Raw genomic sequence first — 17,268 nt, 5'->3', positions numbered from 1 at the left:
GCTTTCATCCAACAGGGAGGGGGCGGGACTCATCGTTGGCGCCCCGCCCATACCGGAAAAAGTTGATTGGCTGGTGGTGAGGTGCATGCCGGGAGGGGGCGGGCTTTGCTGAGACTGCAGAATGGACGGCGAAGAGAAGAGGATCTGGAAGGTGAGAGACCCGGGGGGAGGGGATGGGGAGCGAGAGACTTTCCATGTATTCCCCCCGTCATGAGGGGTCTTCTTGTGGCAGGGGGTGAGGGGTCCCCTTGTGGCAGTGTGTGGGGTCCCCTTGTGGCAGTGTGAGGGGTCCCCTTGTGGCAGGGTGAGGGCTCCTCTTGTGGCAGGGTGAGGGCTCCTCTTGTGGCAGGGTGAGGGCTCCTCTTGTGGCAGTGTGAGAGGTGAGGGGGTCCTCTTGCGGCAGTGTGAGGGATCCCCTTGTGGCAGTGTGAGGGATCCCCTTGTGGCAGTGTGAGAGGTGAGGGGTCCTCTTGTGGCAGTGTGAGAGGTGAGGGGTCCCCTTGTGGCAGTGTGAGAGGTGAGGGGTCCTCTTGTGGCAGTGTGAGAGGTGAGGGGTCCTCTTGTGGCAGTGTGAGAGGTGAGGGGTCCTCTTGTGGCAGTGTGAGAGGTGAGGGGTCCTCTTGTGGCAGTGTGAGAGGTGAGGGGTCCTCTTGTGGCAGTGTGAGGTGAGGGGTCCTCTTGTGGCAGTGTGAGAGGTGAGGGGTCCTCTTGTGGCGGGGTGAGGGGTCCCCTTGTGGCAGTGTGAGAGGTGAAGGGGTCCTCTTGTGGCAATGTGAGAGGTGAGGGGTCCCCTTGTGGCGGTTGTGAGGGGTCCCCTTGTGGCAGGGTGTGAGAGGTGAGGGGTCCTCGTGTGGCAGTGTGAGGGGTCCCCTTGTGGCAGTGTGAGGGGTCCCCTTGTGGCAGTGTGAGGGGTCCCCTTGTGGCAGTGTGAGGGGTCCCCTTGTGGCAGTGTGAGGGGTCCCCTTGTGGCAGTGTGAGGGGTCCCCTTGTGGCAGTGTGAGGGGTCCCCTTGTGGCAGTGTGAGGGGTCCCCTTGTGGCAGTGTGAGGGATCCCCTTGTGGCAGTGTGTGAGGGGTCCTCTTGTGGCAGTGTGTGAGGGGTCCTCTTGTGGCAGGGTGTGAGGGGTCCTCTTGTGGCAGTGTGAGGGATCCCCTTGTGGCAGTGTGTGAGGGGTCCCCTTGTGGCAGTGTGAGGGGGGGAGGGGTCCCCTTGTGGCAGTGTGAGGGGTCCTCTTGTGGCAGTGTGAGAGGTGAGGGGTCCTCTTGTGGCAGTGTGAGGGGTCCCCTTGTGGCAGTGTGAGAGGTGAGGGGTCCTCTTGTGGCGGGGTGAGGGGTCCCCTTGTGGCGGTGTGAGGGGTCCCCTTGTGGCGGTGTGAGGGGTCCCCTTGTGGCGGTGTGAGGGGTCCCCTTGTGGCAGTGTGAGAGGTGTGGGGTCCTCGTGTGGCAGGGTGAGGGGTCCTCTTGTGGCAGTGTGAGAGGTGAGGGGGTCCTCTTGCGGCAGTGTGAGGGATCCCCTTGTGGCAGTGTGAGGGATCCCCTTGTGGCAGTGTGAGGGGTCCCCTTGTGGCAGGGTGAGGGGTCCTCTTGTGGCAGGGTGAGGGGTCCTCTTGTGGCAGTGTGAGAGGTGAGGGGTCCTCTTGTGAGAGGTGAGGGGTCCTCTTGTGGCAGGGTGAGGGGGTCCTCTTCTGGCAGTGTGAGAGGTGAGGGGGTCCTCTTGTGGCAGTGTGAGGGATCCCCTTGTGGCAGTGTGAGGGGTCCCCTTGTGGCAGTGTGAGAGGTGAGGGGTCCTCTTGTGGCAGTGTGAGAGGTGAGGGGTCCTCTTGTGGCAGTGTGAGAGGTGAGGGGTCCTCTTGTGGCAGTGTGAGAGGTGAGGGGTCCTCTTGTGGCGGGGTGAGGGGTCCCCTTGTGGCAGTGTGAGAGGTGAGGGGTCCTCTTGTGGCAATGTGAGAGGTGAGGGGTCCCCTTGTGGCGGTGTGAGGGGTCCCCTTGTGGCAGGGTGTGAGAGGTGAGGGGTCCTCGTGTGGCAGTGTGAGGGGTCCCCTTGTGGCAGTGTGAGGGGTCCCCTTGTGGCAGTGTGAGGGGTCCCCTTGTGGCAGTGTGAGGGGTCCCCTTGTGGCAGTGTGAGGGGTCCCCTTGTGGCAGTGTGAGGGGTCCCCCTTGTGGCAGTGTGAGGGGTCCCCTTGTGGCAGTGTGAGGGGTCCCCTTGTGGCAGTGTGAGGGGTCCCCTTGTGGCAGTGTGAGGGGTCCCCTTGTGGCAGTGTGAGGGATCCCCTTGTGGCAGTGTGTGAGGGGTCCTCTTGTGGCAGTGTGTGAGGGGTCCTCTTGTGGCAGGGTGTGAGGGGTCCTCTTGTGGCAGTGTGAGGGATCCCCTTGTGGCAGTGTGTGAGGGGTCCCCTTGTGGCAGTGTGAGGGGGGGAGGGGTCCCCTTGTGGCAGTGTGAGGGGTCCTCTTGTGGCAGTGTGAGAGGTGAGGGGTCCTCTTGTGGCAGTGTGAGGGGTCCCCTTGTGGCAGTGTGAGAGGTGAGGGGTCCCCTTGTGGCGGGGTGAGGGGTCCCCTTGTGGCGGTGTGAGGGGTCCCCTTGTGGCGGTGTGAGGGGTCCCCTTGTGGCGGTAGTGAGGGGTCCCCTTGTGGCAGTGTGAGAGGTGTGGGGTCCTCGTGTGGCAGGGGTGAGGGGTCCTCTTGTGGCAGTGTGAGAGGTGAGGGGGTCCTCTTGCGGCAGTGTGAGGGATCCCCTTGTGGCAGTGTGAGGGATCCCCTTGTGGCAGTGTGAGGGGTCCCCTTGTGGCAGGGTGAGGGGTCCTCTTGTGGCAGGGTGAGGGGTCCTCTTGTGGCAATGTGAGAGGTGAGGGGTCCTCTTGTGAGAGGTGAGGGGTCCTCTTGTGGCAGGGTGAGGGGTCCTCTTGTGGCAGTGTGAGAGGTGAGGGGGTCCTCTTGTGGCAGTGTGAGGGATCCCCTTGTGGCAGTGTGAGGGGTCCCCTTGTGGCAGTGTGAGAGGTGAGGGGTCCTCTTGTGGCAGTGTGAGAGGTGAGGGGTCCTCTTGTGGCAGTGTGAGAGGTGAGGGGTCCTCTTGTGGCAGTGTGAGAGGTGAGGGTCCTCTTGTGAGAGGTGAGGGGTCCTCTTGTGAGAGGTGAGGGTCCTCTTGTGGCAGTGTGAGAGGTGAGGGGTCCTCTTGTGGCGGGGTGAGGGGTCCCCTTGTGGCAGTGTGAGAGGTGAGGGGTCCTCTTGTGGCAATGTGAGAGGTGAGGGGTCCCCTTGTGGCGGTGTGAGGGGGTCCCCTTGTGGCAGGGGTGTGAGAGGTGAGGGGTCCTCGTGTGGCAGTGTGAGGGGTCCCCTTGTGGCAGTGTGAGGGGTCCCCTTGTGGCAGTGTGAGGGGTCCCCTTGTGGCAGTGTGAGGGATCCCCTTGTGGCAGTGTGAGGGGTCCCCTTGTGGCAGTGTGAGGGGTCCCCTTGTGGCAGTGTGAGGGGTCCCCTTGTGGCAGTGTGAGGGGTCCCCTTGTGGCAGTGTGTGAGGGGTCCTCTTGTGGCAGTGTGTGAGGGGTCCTCTTGTGGCAGTGTGTGAGGGGTCCTCTTGTGGCAGGGTGTGAGGGGTCCTCTTGTGGCAGTGTGAGGGATCCCCTTGTGGCAGTGTGTGAGGGGTCCCCTTGTGGCAGTGTGAGGGGGGGAGGGGTCCCCTTGTGGCAGTGTGAGGGGTCCTCTTGTGGCAGTGTGAGAGGTGAGGGGTCCTCTTGTGGCAGTGTGAGGGGTCCCCTTGTGGCAGTGTGAGAGGTGAGGGGTCCTCTTGTGGCGGGGTGAGGGGTCCCCTTGTGGCGGTGTGAGGGGTCCCCTTGTGGCGGTGTGAGGGGTCCCCTTGTGGCGGTGTGAGGGGTCCCCTTGTGGCGGTGTGAGGGGTCCCCTTGTGGCGGTGTGAGGGGTCCCCTTGTGGCGGTGTGAGGGGTCCCCTTGTGGCGGTGTGAGGGGTCCCCTTGTGGCAGTGTGAGGGGTCCCCTTGTGGCAGTGTGAGGGGTCCCCTTGTGGCAGTGTGAGGGGTCCCCTTGTGGCAGTGTGAGGGGTCCTCTTGTGGGAGGTGAGGGGTCCTCGTGTGGCGGTGTGAAAGGTGAGGGCTCCTCTTGTGGCAGGGTGAGGGCTCCTCTTGTGGCAGGGTGAGGGCTCCTCTTGTGGCAGGGTGAGGGCTCCTCTTGTGGCAGGGTGAGGGCTCCTCTTGTGGCAGGGTGAGGGGTCCCCTTGTGGCAGGGTGAGGGGTCCCCTTGTGGCAGTGTGAGAGGTGTGGGGTCCTCGTGTGGCAGGGTGAGGGGTCCTCTTGTGGCAGTGTGAGAGGTGAGGGGTCCTCTTGTGGCAGGGTGAGGGGGTCCTCTTCTGGCAGTGTGAGAGGTGAGGGGGTCCTCTTGCGGCAGTGTGAGGGGTCCCCTTGTGGCAGTGTGAGGGATCCCCTTGTGGCAGTGTGAGGGATCCCCTTGTGGCAGTGTGAGGGGTCCCCTTGTGGCAGTGTGAGGGGTCCCCTTGTGGCAGTGTGAGGGGTCCCCTGGTGGCAGGGTGAGGGGTCCCCTTGTGGCAGGGTGAGGGGTCCCCTTGTGGCAGGGTGAGGGGTCCTCTTGTGGCAGGGTGAGGGGTCCTCTTGTGAGAGGTGAGGGGTCCTCTTGTGGCAGGGTGAGGGGGTCCTCTTCTGGCAGTGTGAGAGGTGAGGGGGTCCTCTTGTGGCAGGGTGAGGGGGTCCTCTTGTGGCAGTGTGAGGGATCCCCTTGTGGCAGTGTGAGGGGGGGGGAGGGGTCCCCTTGTGGCAGTGTGAGGGGTCCCCTTGTGCAGTGTGAGAGGTGAGGGGTCCTCTTGTGGCAGTGTGAGAGGTGAGGGGTCCTCTTGTGAGAGGTGAGGGGTCCTCTTGTGAGAGGTGAGGGGTCCTCTTGTGGCAGTGTGAGAGGTGAGGGGTCCTCTTGTGGCGGGGTGAGGGGTCCTCTTGTGGCGGTGTGAGGGGTCCCCTTGTGGCAGTGTGAGGGGTCCCCTTGTGGCGGTGTGAGGGGTCCCCTTGTGGCGGGGTGAGGGGTCCTCTTGTGGCAATGTGAGAGGTGAGAGGTGAGGGGTCCCCTTGTGGCGGTGTGAGGGGTCCCCTTGTGGCAGGGTGTGAGAGGTGAGGGGTCCTTGTGTGGCAGGGTGTGAGAGGTGAGGGGTCCTCTTGTGGCAGGGTGTGAGAGGTGAGGGGTCCTCTTGTGGCAGTGTGAGAGGTGAGGGGTCCACTTGTGGCAGTGTGAGAGGTGAGGGGTCATCTTGTGGCGAGGTGAGGGGTCCCCTTGTGGCAGTGTGAGGGGTGAGAGGTCCCCTTGTGGCAGTGTGAGAGGTTTGGGGTCACCTTGTGAGGGGTCCTCTTGTGGCAGTGTGAGGGGTCCCCTTGTGGCAGTGTGAGGGGGGAGGGGTCCCCTTGTGGCAGGGTGAGGGGTCCCCTTGTGGCAGTGTGAGGGGGGAGGGGTCCCCTTGTGGCAGTGTGAGGGGGGGAGGGGTCCCCTTGTGGCAGTGTGAGGGGGGGAGGGGTCCCCTTGTGGCAGTGTGAGGGGGGGGAGGGGTCCCCTTGTGGCAGTGTGAGGGGTCCCCTTGTGGCAGTGTGAGGGGGGGGAGGGGTCCCCTTGTGGCAGTGTGAGGGGTCCCCTTGTGGCAGTGTGAGGGGTCCCCTTGTGGCAGTGTGAGGGGTCCCCTTGTGGCAGGGTGAGGGGTCCCCTTGTGGCAGGGTGAGGGGTCCCCTTGTGGGAGGTGAGGGGTCCTCTTGTGGGAGGTGAGGGGTCCTCGTGTGGCGGTGTGAAAGGTGAGGGCTCCTCTTGTGGCAGTGTGAGGGGGGGAGGGGTCCCCTTGTGGCAGTGTGAGGGGGGGGGAGGGGTCCCCTTGTGGCAGTGTGAGGGGTCCCCTTGTGGCAGTGTGAGGGGGGGGGGGGGTCCCCTTGTGGCAGTGTGAGGGGTCCCCCTTGTGGCAGTGTGAGGGGTCCCCTTGTGGCAGTGTGAGGGGTCCCCTTGTGGCAGGGTGAGGGGTCCCCTTGTGGCAGGGTGAGGGGTCCTCTTGTGGGAGGTGAGGGGTCCTCTTGTGGGAGGTGAGGGGTCCTCGTGTGGCGGTGTGAAAGGTGAGGGCTCCTCTTGTGGCAGTGTGAGGGGGGGAGGGGTCCCCTTGTGGCAGTGTGAGGGGGGGGAGGGGTCCCCTTGTGGCAGTGTGAGGGGTCCCCTTGTGGCAGTGTGAGGGGGGGAGGGGTCCCCTTGTGGCAGTGTGAGGGGTCCCCTTGTGGCAGTGTGAGGGGTCCCCTTGTGGCAGTGTGAGGGGTCCCCTTGTGGCAGTGTGAGGGGTCCCCTTGTGGCAGGGTGAGGGGTCCCCTTGTGGCAGGGTGAGGGGTCCCCTTGTGGCAGGGTGAGGGGTCCCCTTGTGGCAGGGTGAGGGGTCCTCTTGTGGGAGGTGAGGGGTCCTCTTGTGGGAGGTGAGGGGTCCTCGTGTGGCGGTGTGAAAGGTGAGGGCTCCTCTTGTGGCAGGGTGAGGGCTCCTCTTGTGGCAGGGTGAGGGCTCCTCTTGTGGCAGGGTGAGGGCTCCTCTTGTGGCAGGGTGAGGGCTCCTCTTGTGGCAGGGTGAGGGCTCCTCTTGTGGCAGGGTGAGGGCTCCTCTTGTGGCAGGGTGAGGGGTCCCCTTGTGGCAGGGTGAGGGGTCCCCTTGTGGCAGGGTGAGGGGTCCCCTTGTGGCAGGGTGAGAGGTGAGGGGTCCTCTTGTGGCAGTGTGAGAGGTGAGGGGTCCTCTTGTGAGAGGTGAGGGGTCCTCTTGTGGCAGGGTGAGGGGGTCCTCTTGTGGCAGGGTGAGGGGGTCCTCTTGTGGCAGTGTGAGGGGTCCCCTTGTGGCAGTGTGAGGGGTCCCCTTGTGGCAGTGTGAGGGGTCCCCTTGTGGCAGTGTGAGGGGTCCCCTTGTGGCAGTGTGAGGGGTCCCCTTGTGGCAGTGTGAGGGGTCCCCTTGTGGCAGTGTGAGGGATCCCCTTGTGGCAGTGTGTGAGAGGTGTGGGGTCCTCGTGTGGCAGGGTGAGGGGTCCTCTTGTGGCAGTGTGAGAGGTGAGGGGTCCTCTTGTGAGAGGTGAGGGGTCCTCTTGTGGCAGGGTGAGGGGGTCCTCTTCTGGCAGTGTGAGAGGTGAGGGGGTCCTCTTGTGGCAGGGTGAGGGGGTCCTCTTGTGGCAGTGTGAGGGATCCCCTTGTGGCGGGGTGAGGGGTCCCCTTGTGGCAGTGTGAGGGGTCCCCTTGTGGCAGTGTGAGGGGTCCCCTTGTGGCAGTGTGAGGGGTCCCCTTGTGGCAGTGTGTGAGAGGTGAGGGGTCCTCTTGTGGCAGGGTGAGGGCTCCTCTTGTGGCAGGGTGTGGGGTGAGGGCTCCTCTTGTGGCAGGGTGTGGGGTGAGGGGTCCTCTTGTGGGAGGTGAGGGGTCCTCGTGGGGTGAGGGGTCCCCTTGTGGCAGTGTGAGAGGTCCCCTTCTGGCAGGGTGTGGGAGGTGAGGGGTGAGGGGGTCCTCTTGTGGCAGTGTGAGGGATCCTCTTGTGGCAGGGTGAGGGGTCCTCTTGTGGCAGGTGTGGGGTCCCCTTGTGGCAGGGTTTGGGGTGACCGGTCCTCTTTCTCCTCCCCGCAGGCTGTCCCGACATTTGAGGAGGTGGCGGTTTATTTCTCTCGTGATGAATGGATGACTCTGAGCTCCTCCCAGCAGGATCTTTACAAGGGCGTCATGAAAGACAACTACCAATCTATTCTGTCCACAGGTAAGGAGCTCCGCCCACAGCGCTGTGTCTGTGGTCAGGTTGTGGATCCAGGACTGTCGGCTGTCCAATGAGAACCTCCCATGCTTGTCACAGAGACCACTCTTATTGGCCAGGGAGTGACAGCATCCGGGTTCAGCAATTGGGGTGATGTGAGGTGTGAAGGTGCGGGAATTGGAGAGATGAGGGGTGAAGGTGCGGGAATTGGAGAGATGAGGGGTGAAGGTGCGGGAATTGGAGTGATCTGAGGGGTGCAGGAATTGGGGTGATGTGAGGGGTGAAGGTGCAGGAATCGGGGTGATCTGAGGGGTGAAGGTGCAGGAATTGGAGAGATGAGGGGTGAAGGTGCAGGAATTGGAGAGATGAGGGGTGAAGGTGCGGGAATTGGAGTGATCTGAGGGGTGGCGGTGCGGGAATTGGGGTGAAGGTGCGGGAATTGGAGAGATGAGGGGTGAAGGTGCGGGAATTGGAGAGATGAGGGGTGAAGGTGCGGGAATTGGAGAGATGAGGGGTGAAGGTGCGGGAATTGGAGTGATCTGAGGGGTGAAGGTGCAGGAATTGGAGAGATGAGGGGTGCAGGAATTGGGGTGATGTGAGGGGTGAAGGTGCAGGAATTGGAGAGATGAGGGGTGAAGGTGCGGGAATTGGAGTGATCTGAGGGGTGAAGGTGCGGGAATTGGAGAGATGAGGGGTGCAGGAATTGGGGTGATGTGAGGGGTGAAGGTGCAGGAATTGGGGTGATCTGAGGGGTGAAGGTGCGGGAATTGGGGTGAAAGTGCAGGAATTGGAGAGATGAGGGGTGAAGGTGCGGGAATTGGGGTGATCTGAGGGGTGAAGGAATTGGGGAGATGTGAGGGGTGAAGGTGCAGGAATTGGGGTGATGTGAGAGGTGAAGGTGCAGGAATTGGGGTGATGTGAGGGGAGAAGGTGCAGGAATCGGGGTGATCTGAGGGGTGAAGGTGCGGGAATTGGAGTGATCTGAGGGGTGAAGGTGCGGGAATTGAAGTGATCTGAGGGGTGAAGGTGCGGGAATTGGAGTGATCTGAGGGGTGAAGGTGCGGGAATTGGAGTGATCTGAGGGGTGAAGGTGCGGGAATTGGAGTGATCTGAGGGGTGCAGGAATTGGGGTGAAGGTGCGGGAATTGGAGAGATGAGGGGTGAAGGTGCGGGAATTGGAGTGATCTGAGGGGTGCAGGAATTGGGGTGATGTGAGGGGTGAAGGTGCAGGAATCGGGGTGATCTGAGGGGTGAAGGTGCAGGAATTGGAGAGATGAGGGGTGAAGGTGCAGGAATTGGAGAGATGAGGGGTGAAGGTGCGGGAATTGGAGTGATCTGAGGGGTGGCGGTGCGGGAATTGGGGTGAAGGTGCGGGAATTGGAGAGATGAGGGGTGAAGGTGCGGGAATTGGAGAGATGAGGGGTGAAGGTGCGGGAATTGGAGTGATCTGAGGGGTGAAGGTGCAGGAATTGGAGAGATGAGGGGTGAAGGTGCGGGAATTGGAGTGATCTGAGGGGTGAAGGTGCGGGAATTGGAGAGATGAGGGGTGCAGGAATTGGGGTGATGTGAGGGGTGAAGGTGCAGGAATTGGGGTGATCTGAGGGGTGAAGGTGCGGGAATTGGGGTGAAAGTGCAGGAATTGGAGAGATGAGGGGTGAAGGTGCGGGAATTGGGGTGATCTGAGGGGTGAAGGAATTGGGGAGATGTGAGGGGTGAAGGTGCAGGAATTGGGGTGATGTGAGAGGTGAAGGTGCAGGAATTGGGGTGATGTGAGAGGTGAAGGTGCAGGAATTGGGGTGATGTGAGGGGAGAAGGTGCAGGAATCAGGGTGATCTGAGGGGTGAAGGTGCAGGAATCAGGGTGATCTGAGGGGTGAAGGTGCGGGAATTGGAGTGATCTGAGGGGTGAAGGTGCGGGAATTGGAGTGATCTGAGGGGTGAAGGTGCGGGAATTGGAGTGATCTGAGGGGTGAAGGTGCGGGAATTGGAGTGATCTGAGGGGTGCAGGAATTGGGGTGAAGGTGCAGGAATTGGGGTGATCTGAGGGGTGAAGGTGCGGGAATTGGGGTGATCTGAGGGGTGAAGGTGCGGGAATTGGGGTGATCTGAGGGGTGCAGGAATTGGGGTGATCTGAGGGGTGCAGGAATTGGGGTGATCTGAGGGGTGCAGGAATTGGGGTGATCTGAGGGGTGCAGGAATTGGGGTGATGTGAGGGGTGAAGGTGCAGGAATTGGGGTGATGTGAGGGGTGAAGGTGCAGGAATTGGGGTGAAGGTGCAGGAATTGGAGTGATCTGAGGGGTGAAGGTGCAGAACATGTCTCACAGAAGGCCTGTGAGCTAAATTTCGGCTCGCCAGGTCATTTAATGTGGCCCCTGCACCCCTTCTGCAGCTTTAGCACCCCCCTCTCTGTGGATATTTTTTTGCGTAATGACAAATAATGGCGACTTTTCCCGCCCTCAGCCTCTCTGGTGCTCCTCCTCCCTCAGGGTCTTCCATACAGAAGCCAGAAATTCTCTCTCGACTAGAAGATGGCGGAGAGCCGTGGTTGGCCGGAGATCGGGAGGAGAGGACGCACGTCGCTGGTCTAGGTGAGGGGCGAATCTTCTTCTTGGGGTGTCCTTTAGATTTCATATTGACGTTCACAAAGTAGACGCGTCGCCCGCCAATGGCTGCGCTGCTATTAATCTTTCCAATCAAGGGCAGAGGGGAAGAGCATGTCTTTGGCGTGGGAATTACGGGGCTAAGGAGAGTGACACGGGGGGGGGGGGGGGGTGTGGTCAGTGACCAGAAGTTTTTTCACCTTAATGCCTAGGATGCATTAAGGAGAAAAAACATGAGGGTTTACAACCCCTTTAAGGAGGTTGTTTTTTGGTTTGGAGGAGGGGCTACTCTAGGCTGGCCTACAATTTTTTTTTTCCTGTGTGTCAGATGCCCGTGTAGGTAGCAGTATAACCCAACAGTATCTGTATTCCTGTCTCCTTCAATGGACTTCTTTTTTTATTTTTATTTTTTTCACAATAAGTTATTTTGGGGTCTCTGTCCTAGCTGGGGGGGATTCACCCACTTTTTCTAGTTGACCATTGTTAATGTAATAGAAAGTGATGGGCAATCCCAAAATTTTGATTTGTCACCAGGAGAAAAAGAGAGGGGAAATCTTCCAACATGGACATCGGTTCCTGTGTCCGTTATCTGAGAGGGGGTCCTCCTCTGATGGCCGTTATCTGAGAGGAGGATCCTCCTCTGATGGCCGTTATCTGAGAGGAGGATCCTCCTCTGATGGCCGTTATCTGAGAGGAGGATCCTCCTCTGATGGCCGTTATCTGAGAGGAGGATCCTCCTCTGATGGCCGTTATCTGAGAGGAGGATCCTCCTCTGATGGCCGTTATCTGAGAGGGGGGTCCTCCTCTGATGGCCGTTATCTGAGAGGGGGGTCCTCCTCTGATGGCCGTTATCTGAGAGGGGGTCCTCCTCTGATGGCCGTTATCCGAGAGGGGGTCCTCCCCTGATGGCCGTTATCCGAGAGGGGGTCCTCCCCTGATGGCCGTTATCCGAGAGGGGGTCCTCCCCTGATGGCCGTTATCTGAGAGGGGGTCCTCCCCTGATGGCCGTTATCTGAGAGGGGGTCCTCCCCTGATGGCCGTTATCTGAGAGGGGGTCCTCCCCTGATGGCCGTTATCTGAGAGGGGGTCCTCCCCTGATGGCCGTTATCTGAGAGGGGGTCCTCCCCTGATGGCCGTTATCTGAGAGGGGGTCCTCCCCTGATGGCCGTTATCTGAGAGGGGGTCCTCCCCTGATGGCCGTTATCTGAGAGGGGGTCCTCCCCTGATGGCCGTTATCTGAGAGGGGATCCTCCCCTGATGGCCGTTATCTGAGAGGGGGTCCTCCCCTGATGGCCGTTATCTGAGAGGGGGTCCTCCCCTGATGGCCGTTATCTGAGAGGGGGTCCTCCCCTGATGGCCGTTATCTGAGAGGGGGTCCTCCCCTGATGGCCGTTATCTGAGAGGGGGTCCTCCCCTGATGGCCGTTATCTGAGAGGGGGTCCTCCTCTGATGGCCGTTATCTGCGAGGAGGATCCTCCTCTGGTGGCCGTTATCTGAGAGGAGGATCCTCCTCTGGTGGCCGTTATCTGAGAGGAGGATCCTCCTCTGGTGGCCGTTTTGTCTGAGAGGAGGATCCTCCTCTGACGGCCGTTTGTCTGAGAGGAGGATCCTCCTCTGACGGCCGTTTGTCTGAGAGGAGGATCGTCCTTCGCTATGGAGAGATTTCCTCTCACTTATGGACAGGAAGTGAAGATAAATTTCCTTATTCGGACTTAGAAGGCAAAAAACACATCTGACCGGGTTGTTGCTCTTCCCTTCTGTTTTCTATATTATTTGGTTTCAGATTTTAATTTATCTTGTGGCCTTTTGTTGCTGTCACAGAATAAACCCTTAATGATGATGGATAATAATTATCCTTTTTGATGTCTCTCCTGATAGGTGGATCCATTAAGAGAGAAGACGGAGATGGATGTGATGATCTTGGGCTCGGCAAAATTCTTTATTATGAAGATCCGGGTGATAACATCCCACCATCGGGAATAAAGGTGGAAGAGGAGACCCTCGAGTCCCCCTACCATAGCATCGCCTCTGATGGGACCCCCGAAGACAAACCTCATATCTGTTGTCACTGTGGGAAAATCTTCAGCTGCTACCAAACGGTTGAGAGGCACCAAAAGCGGTTTGCAATATGAAGAGACCCCAATGGAGCTCTCCCTACAACTCTACACACAACTCCGACCTGCTAAACCACAAGTCTCCTCCGCCGCCTCCTCAGGGGCAGTCCTTTCCGATCAGCCACCAGGGGGCTCTTAATATCAATAGGCCTTACAAGTGCCTGCTGTGCCCTAAAACATACACTCAGAGGTCCACCTTAACAAAGCATCTCAGGACGCACACCGGGCACAGGCCTTATCGGTGTACCGTCTGTGCCAAGTCTTTCATTCAAAACTCGGACCTGGTGAAACACCATCGTACCCACACCGGGGAAAAGCCTTACAGCTGCTCCATTTGCGATAAGCGGTTTGCGGAGAGTTCTTCTTTGATGAAACACAAGAGGACACACAGCGGCGATCGGCCCTACCACTGCGCCAATTGTCCGAGAAGCTTCACCTCCAAGACCGTCCTTGTTAGACATATGACGGTTCATACAAAGGTTTCCGACAAAGCGCGAAGCAGAACAGAACCTGCCAAGCCCAAGCAAGAAGAAATTCCCCCGAAAGATTCTCCTTTCAGCTGCGCTCATTGTGGAAAGTCTTTCAGGCATCGGACGTCGTTTGTTCGGCACCAGCAGGTGCACTCGAGGCAGAGATCCTTCCATTGTCCGCAGTGCGAGAAGGCCTTCATCCAGAACTCGGACCTGAAGAAGCATATGTGGACCCACTCTGGAGAGCGGCCTTTCCAGTGCCAAGAGTGCCACAAAGGGTTCATCCAAAGGTCAGACCTGGCGAAGCATCATCGGACGCACACGGGGGAGCGACCCTATCAGTGCACGCTCTGCCAGAAGACGTTCGCTGAGAAGTCGGCTTTATCCAAACACCAGAAGGTCCATAGCAAAGATAAACCCCACAAGTGTACCGATTGCGGGAAAGGCTTCATCCAAAGGTCAACCTTAATATTGCATCAGAGGAGCCACACCGGGGAGCGGCCGTTTACCTGTCTTCAGTGCAATCGGCGCTTCATACAGAAGTCGGATCTTCTGAAACACCAGAGAGTCCACATTAGACAACAGCAGAGCTCTGCCACGAACAGCTCAGCGGATGGCGTTTCTCTCTCACACGAATGTGTGGCGTGCGGTCAGACCTTCAACCAGTTGTCAAGGTTTTTAAAGCACAAAAAGTCGCACTGCAATGACCAGCTCTTTCAGTGCCTAGACTGCAACATTGGCTTTATTCAGAAGTCCACATATTTGAGACACTGCCGGAGCCACCGCGGAGAGAGACGCCACTGTTGTGTCTTGTGCCAAAAGACTTTCGAACGGAAAAGCGACCTCCAAAAACACTGGAGGACTCATGATGGACAGAGCCCTTACTCGTGCCAGCACTGTGGTAAGACCTTCACAGGCAGGTCTGCTATAATTAAACACATTAGATGCCACACGGGGGAAAGGGCGTACCAGTGCAACGTCTGTGAGAAAGCCTTCATCCATCGTTCTTCCTTAAACAAGCACATGAGGACTCACATGGGGCAAAAGCCTTATCCCTGTAACCAGTGCAGGAAAAGCTTCATCCAAAATTCTGACTTGGTCAAACACCAAAGAATTCACAGTGGTGAGAAGCCTTATCACTGCCCCGAATGTAATAAAAGGTTCACGGAAGGCTCGTCGCTGGCCAAACATCGCAGAACGCATGCCGGGCAGAGGCCGTACCACTGTCCGCATTGTAAAAGAACCTTCAAACAAAGTTTGGATTTGGTCAAGCACCTCGAGTTACACTCTACAGAGACCCCTCCTGCCGCCACCGCCTTCCATGAGATTGTCCTCACGGACCCCGTTGAACAGAACAACACCGAGCAGAAAAGACTTCTGCATCAGTGCCCGGAATGCGTCAAAACCTTCCCCAACAAAACCAGCCTTCAAAAACATCTCCGAACCCACAACACAGAGAGACAGTACTTGTGCGACCGATGTCCCAAGAGCTTCTTCCAAACTTCCGATTTGGTGAAACATCTTCGAATCCACACGGGGGTTCGACCGTACCAGTGTACAGAGTGTAACAAGGGTTTCATCCAGAGGTCGGACCTGGTGAAGCACCAAAGGATTCACTCCGGTGAAAAGCCTTTCCAGTGCCTTGAGTGTTTCAAGAGTTTTACTGAGGCGTCCTCGTTGGCCAAACACCGGAGGATTCACAGCAGAGTCCAGCCGTATCCGTGCAATGAGTGTGGAAAGGGCTTCAGCTGCAGCTCAAACCTTAATAGACACATGAAATGGCACGTCGACCAAAAACAGCAGAGCTCTGAATTTCTAGAAGGGATTTCTATCATCACTGTTGGCCACGATGAGGAAGTTGAAGAAGCTCTACCGTTGCACCAGCACAAAGCGGACATTAGCAGAGAAAGGTCATTTCCATGTAACGAGTGCGGGAAGACCTTCGGCCACAGGTCGGTGCTCGTTAAACATTTACGTATTCATACGGGGGAACGGCCTTATGTCTGTAACGTGTGTGAAAAAGGCTTCATCCAGAAGTCGGATCTCGTAAAACATTACCGTACGCACACCGGAGAACGGCCGTATAGCTGCGGTGACTGCGGCAGAAGCTTCATTGAGAAGTCCAGCTTGGCTAAACACCAACAAAAGCACCTTACTCCTCCTGGGGCTGAAATGAAGAGAAGTGCTCCCTCTGTTCCCTCCAATATGCACCAACCAGTTACATATTGGGGAGAGTCCAAGGATGACCCTGGAAGTTTAGTAGCAAAGTTTCACGTGGGTTCTGTGGTGGCCAGGCCTTTAAGCAGCTTAAAGAGCAGCCTCTCAACTTCGGCAGAGCGCAAGATGGCAGTCAAGAAGACTAAGGTGTACGCTTGTCTGCACTGCGACCAAACTTTCACAGACAACTCCATTTTCCGGGTCCACAGGGCGACTCACAGAGCGCAGCAGCCTCATACTTGTACCGTATGCGGGAAGGTGGTCAGCCAGCGGTCGGCGCTGGTCAAACACATGCGGTCGCACACCGGCGAAAAGCCTTACCGTTGCCCCGTCTGCCAGAAGGGATTCATCCAGAACTCGGACCTGGCGAAGCACCTCCGAACCCACACGGGCGAAAAACCCTACAAATGCGACTTCTGCGACAAGCGATTCATCGACCGCTCGGCGGTAGTCAAACACTCGAGGACGCACAGCGGAGAGCGGCCATACAGGTGCGACGAATGCACGAGAGGCTTTGTACAGAAGTCGGACTTGGTGAAGCACTTGAGGACGCACACGGGAGAATGTCCGTATATCTGCCAGTTATGTGGCAAGACGTTTAGGTCACATCCCGCTTTTCTGAAGCACCAACTTGTGTGCAATATGGCCGTCAAGGAGGACAGTCCACTGCTCTACACTTCTGAGGTGTCCTACACTGACCATGCCGCTCCGAACAGCTTGGAGAATTATCCGCTTTGATAAATGGCCTGGAGGGAGGAGGCCTTGTCACTAAACCTCTACAGATACGGACTTCTATGAATGATATTTATGGTGTTCGGGGCTGTGAATTGCACAATAGGGGAAAAAAATTGTCTAAGTTCATATGTTTTGCCACCATCCTGACGACAGCTAGAGGGCGCCATGTAGTTCAGAATTGCAGCAAGAGCAAATGTTGGATAATTCCACTTCACATATGATGGTTTCCATTTATTCTAGGCCCGTTACGGCTAGTAGTAGTCACATTATACAAGACCAAATTCCAGAAAGAAAGACGGGACATTTATTATACCACTGGGAATGAATAAATGTATAAAGGACCAACGTCTTTTTTTTTTATTGTGTACAACAGCTGTCCCTAAAATGACAAAAATGTAATTGTTCTGCCCTCTGCTAGTCTAACTAGGGAAAGGGATTATGGACGTACCAGCGATGTTTCCATTAAGCCAACATTAGAATTGCAGCTGAGTAGGTGTAGATTCCTCTGGAGCAGATGCATGGTGGAGAAAAAGGAAGATGGATACTGGGGGCTGCCCCCTCAGACCTCATGGTATAGTCCAGTGGAATTTATAGGAAGCTACAGTGGCTTTTAACCACTTAAGCCCCGGACCTTTAGGCAGCTAAAAGCCCAGGCCAGGTTTTGCGATTCGGCACTGCGTCGCTTTAACGGACAATTGCGCGGTCATGCGAGGTGGCTCCAAAACAAAATTGGCGTCCTTTTTTCCCACAAATAGAGCTTTCTTTTGGTGGTATTTGATCACCTCTGCGGTTTTTATTTTTTGCGCTATAAACAAAAATAGAGCGACAATTTTGAAAAAAAAAGCAATATTTTTTACTTTTTGCTATAATAAATATCCCCAAAAACATATAAAAACATTTTTTTTCCCTCAGTTTAGGCCGATACGTATTCTTCTACCTATTTTTGGTAATAAAATCGCAATAGGCGTTTATCGATTGGTTTGCGCAAAATTTATAGCGTTTACAAAATAGGGGGTATTTTTATGGCATTTTTATTTATTTATTTTTTTACTACGAATGGCGGCGATCAGCGTTTTTTTTTTTTTCGTGACTGCGACATTATGGCGGACACTTTGGACAATTTTGACAGCAAAAAATGCATTTAAATTGCATTGTTTTATTGTGAAAATGACAGTTGCAGTTTGGGAGTTAACCACAGGGGGCGCTGTAGAAGTTAGGGTTCACCTAGTGTGTGTTTACAACTGTAGGGGGGTGTGGCTGTAGGTCTGACGTCATCGATCGTGTATCCCTATAAAAGGGATGACACGATCGATGCAGTGCCACAGTGAAGCACGGGGAAGCTGTGTTTTACATACGGCTCTCCCCGTTCTTCAGCTCCGGGGAGCGATCGCGAGGGTGC

General features: G+C 57.3%; 2 protein-coding genes across 3 annotated transcripts; both read left to right on the top strand.

Annotated features, from left to right (window-relative positions):
- LOC120941732 (zinc finger protein 2-like) lies at positions 1-12,484 on the top strand. Of its 2 annotated transcripts, XM_040355363.1 has the most exons (4): positions 5-151; positions 7,613-7,739; positions 10,220-10,321; positions 12,212-12,484. In XM_040355363.1, the coding sequence occupies exons 1-4, from the start codon at positions 122-124 to the stop codon at positions 12,463-12,465; spliced, it is 513 nt and encodes a 170-aa protein (XP_040211297.1). In that variant the 5' UTR covers positions 5-121; the 3' UTR covers positions 12,466-12,484. The 2 variants fall into 2 exon arrangements, with proteins under 2 accessions (XP_040211298.1, XP_040211297.1); XM_040355364.1 differs by lacking the exon at positions 10,220-10,321 and having other exon boundaries at positions 1-151.
- Positions 12,485-12,908: 424 nt separating this feature from the next.
- LOC120941388 (zinc finger protein Xfin-like) lies at positions 12,909-15,872 on the top strand. Its single transcript, XM_040354728.1, has one exon. The coding sequence runs from the start codon at positions 12,909-12,911 to the stop codon at positions 15,870-15,872; it is 2,964 nt and encodes a 987-aa protein (XP_040210662.1).
- The last annotated feature ends 1,396 nt before the right edge of the window (positions 15,873-17,268 follow it).

The sequence above is a fragment of the Rana temporaria genome, chromosome 5, assembly GCF_905171775.1.
Source record: "Rana temporaria chromosome 5, aRanTem1.1, whole genome shotgun sequence".
Lineage (NCBI taxonomy): Eukaryota > Metazoa > Chordata > Amphibia > Anura > Ranidae > Rana > Rana temporaria.
The sequence above is the reverse complement of the archived record's forward strand: the minus strand, read 5'-3'. Positions and strand labels throughout refer to the sequence as shown.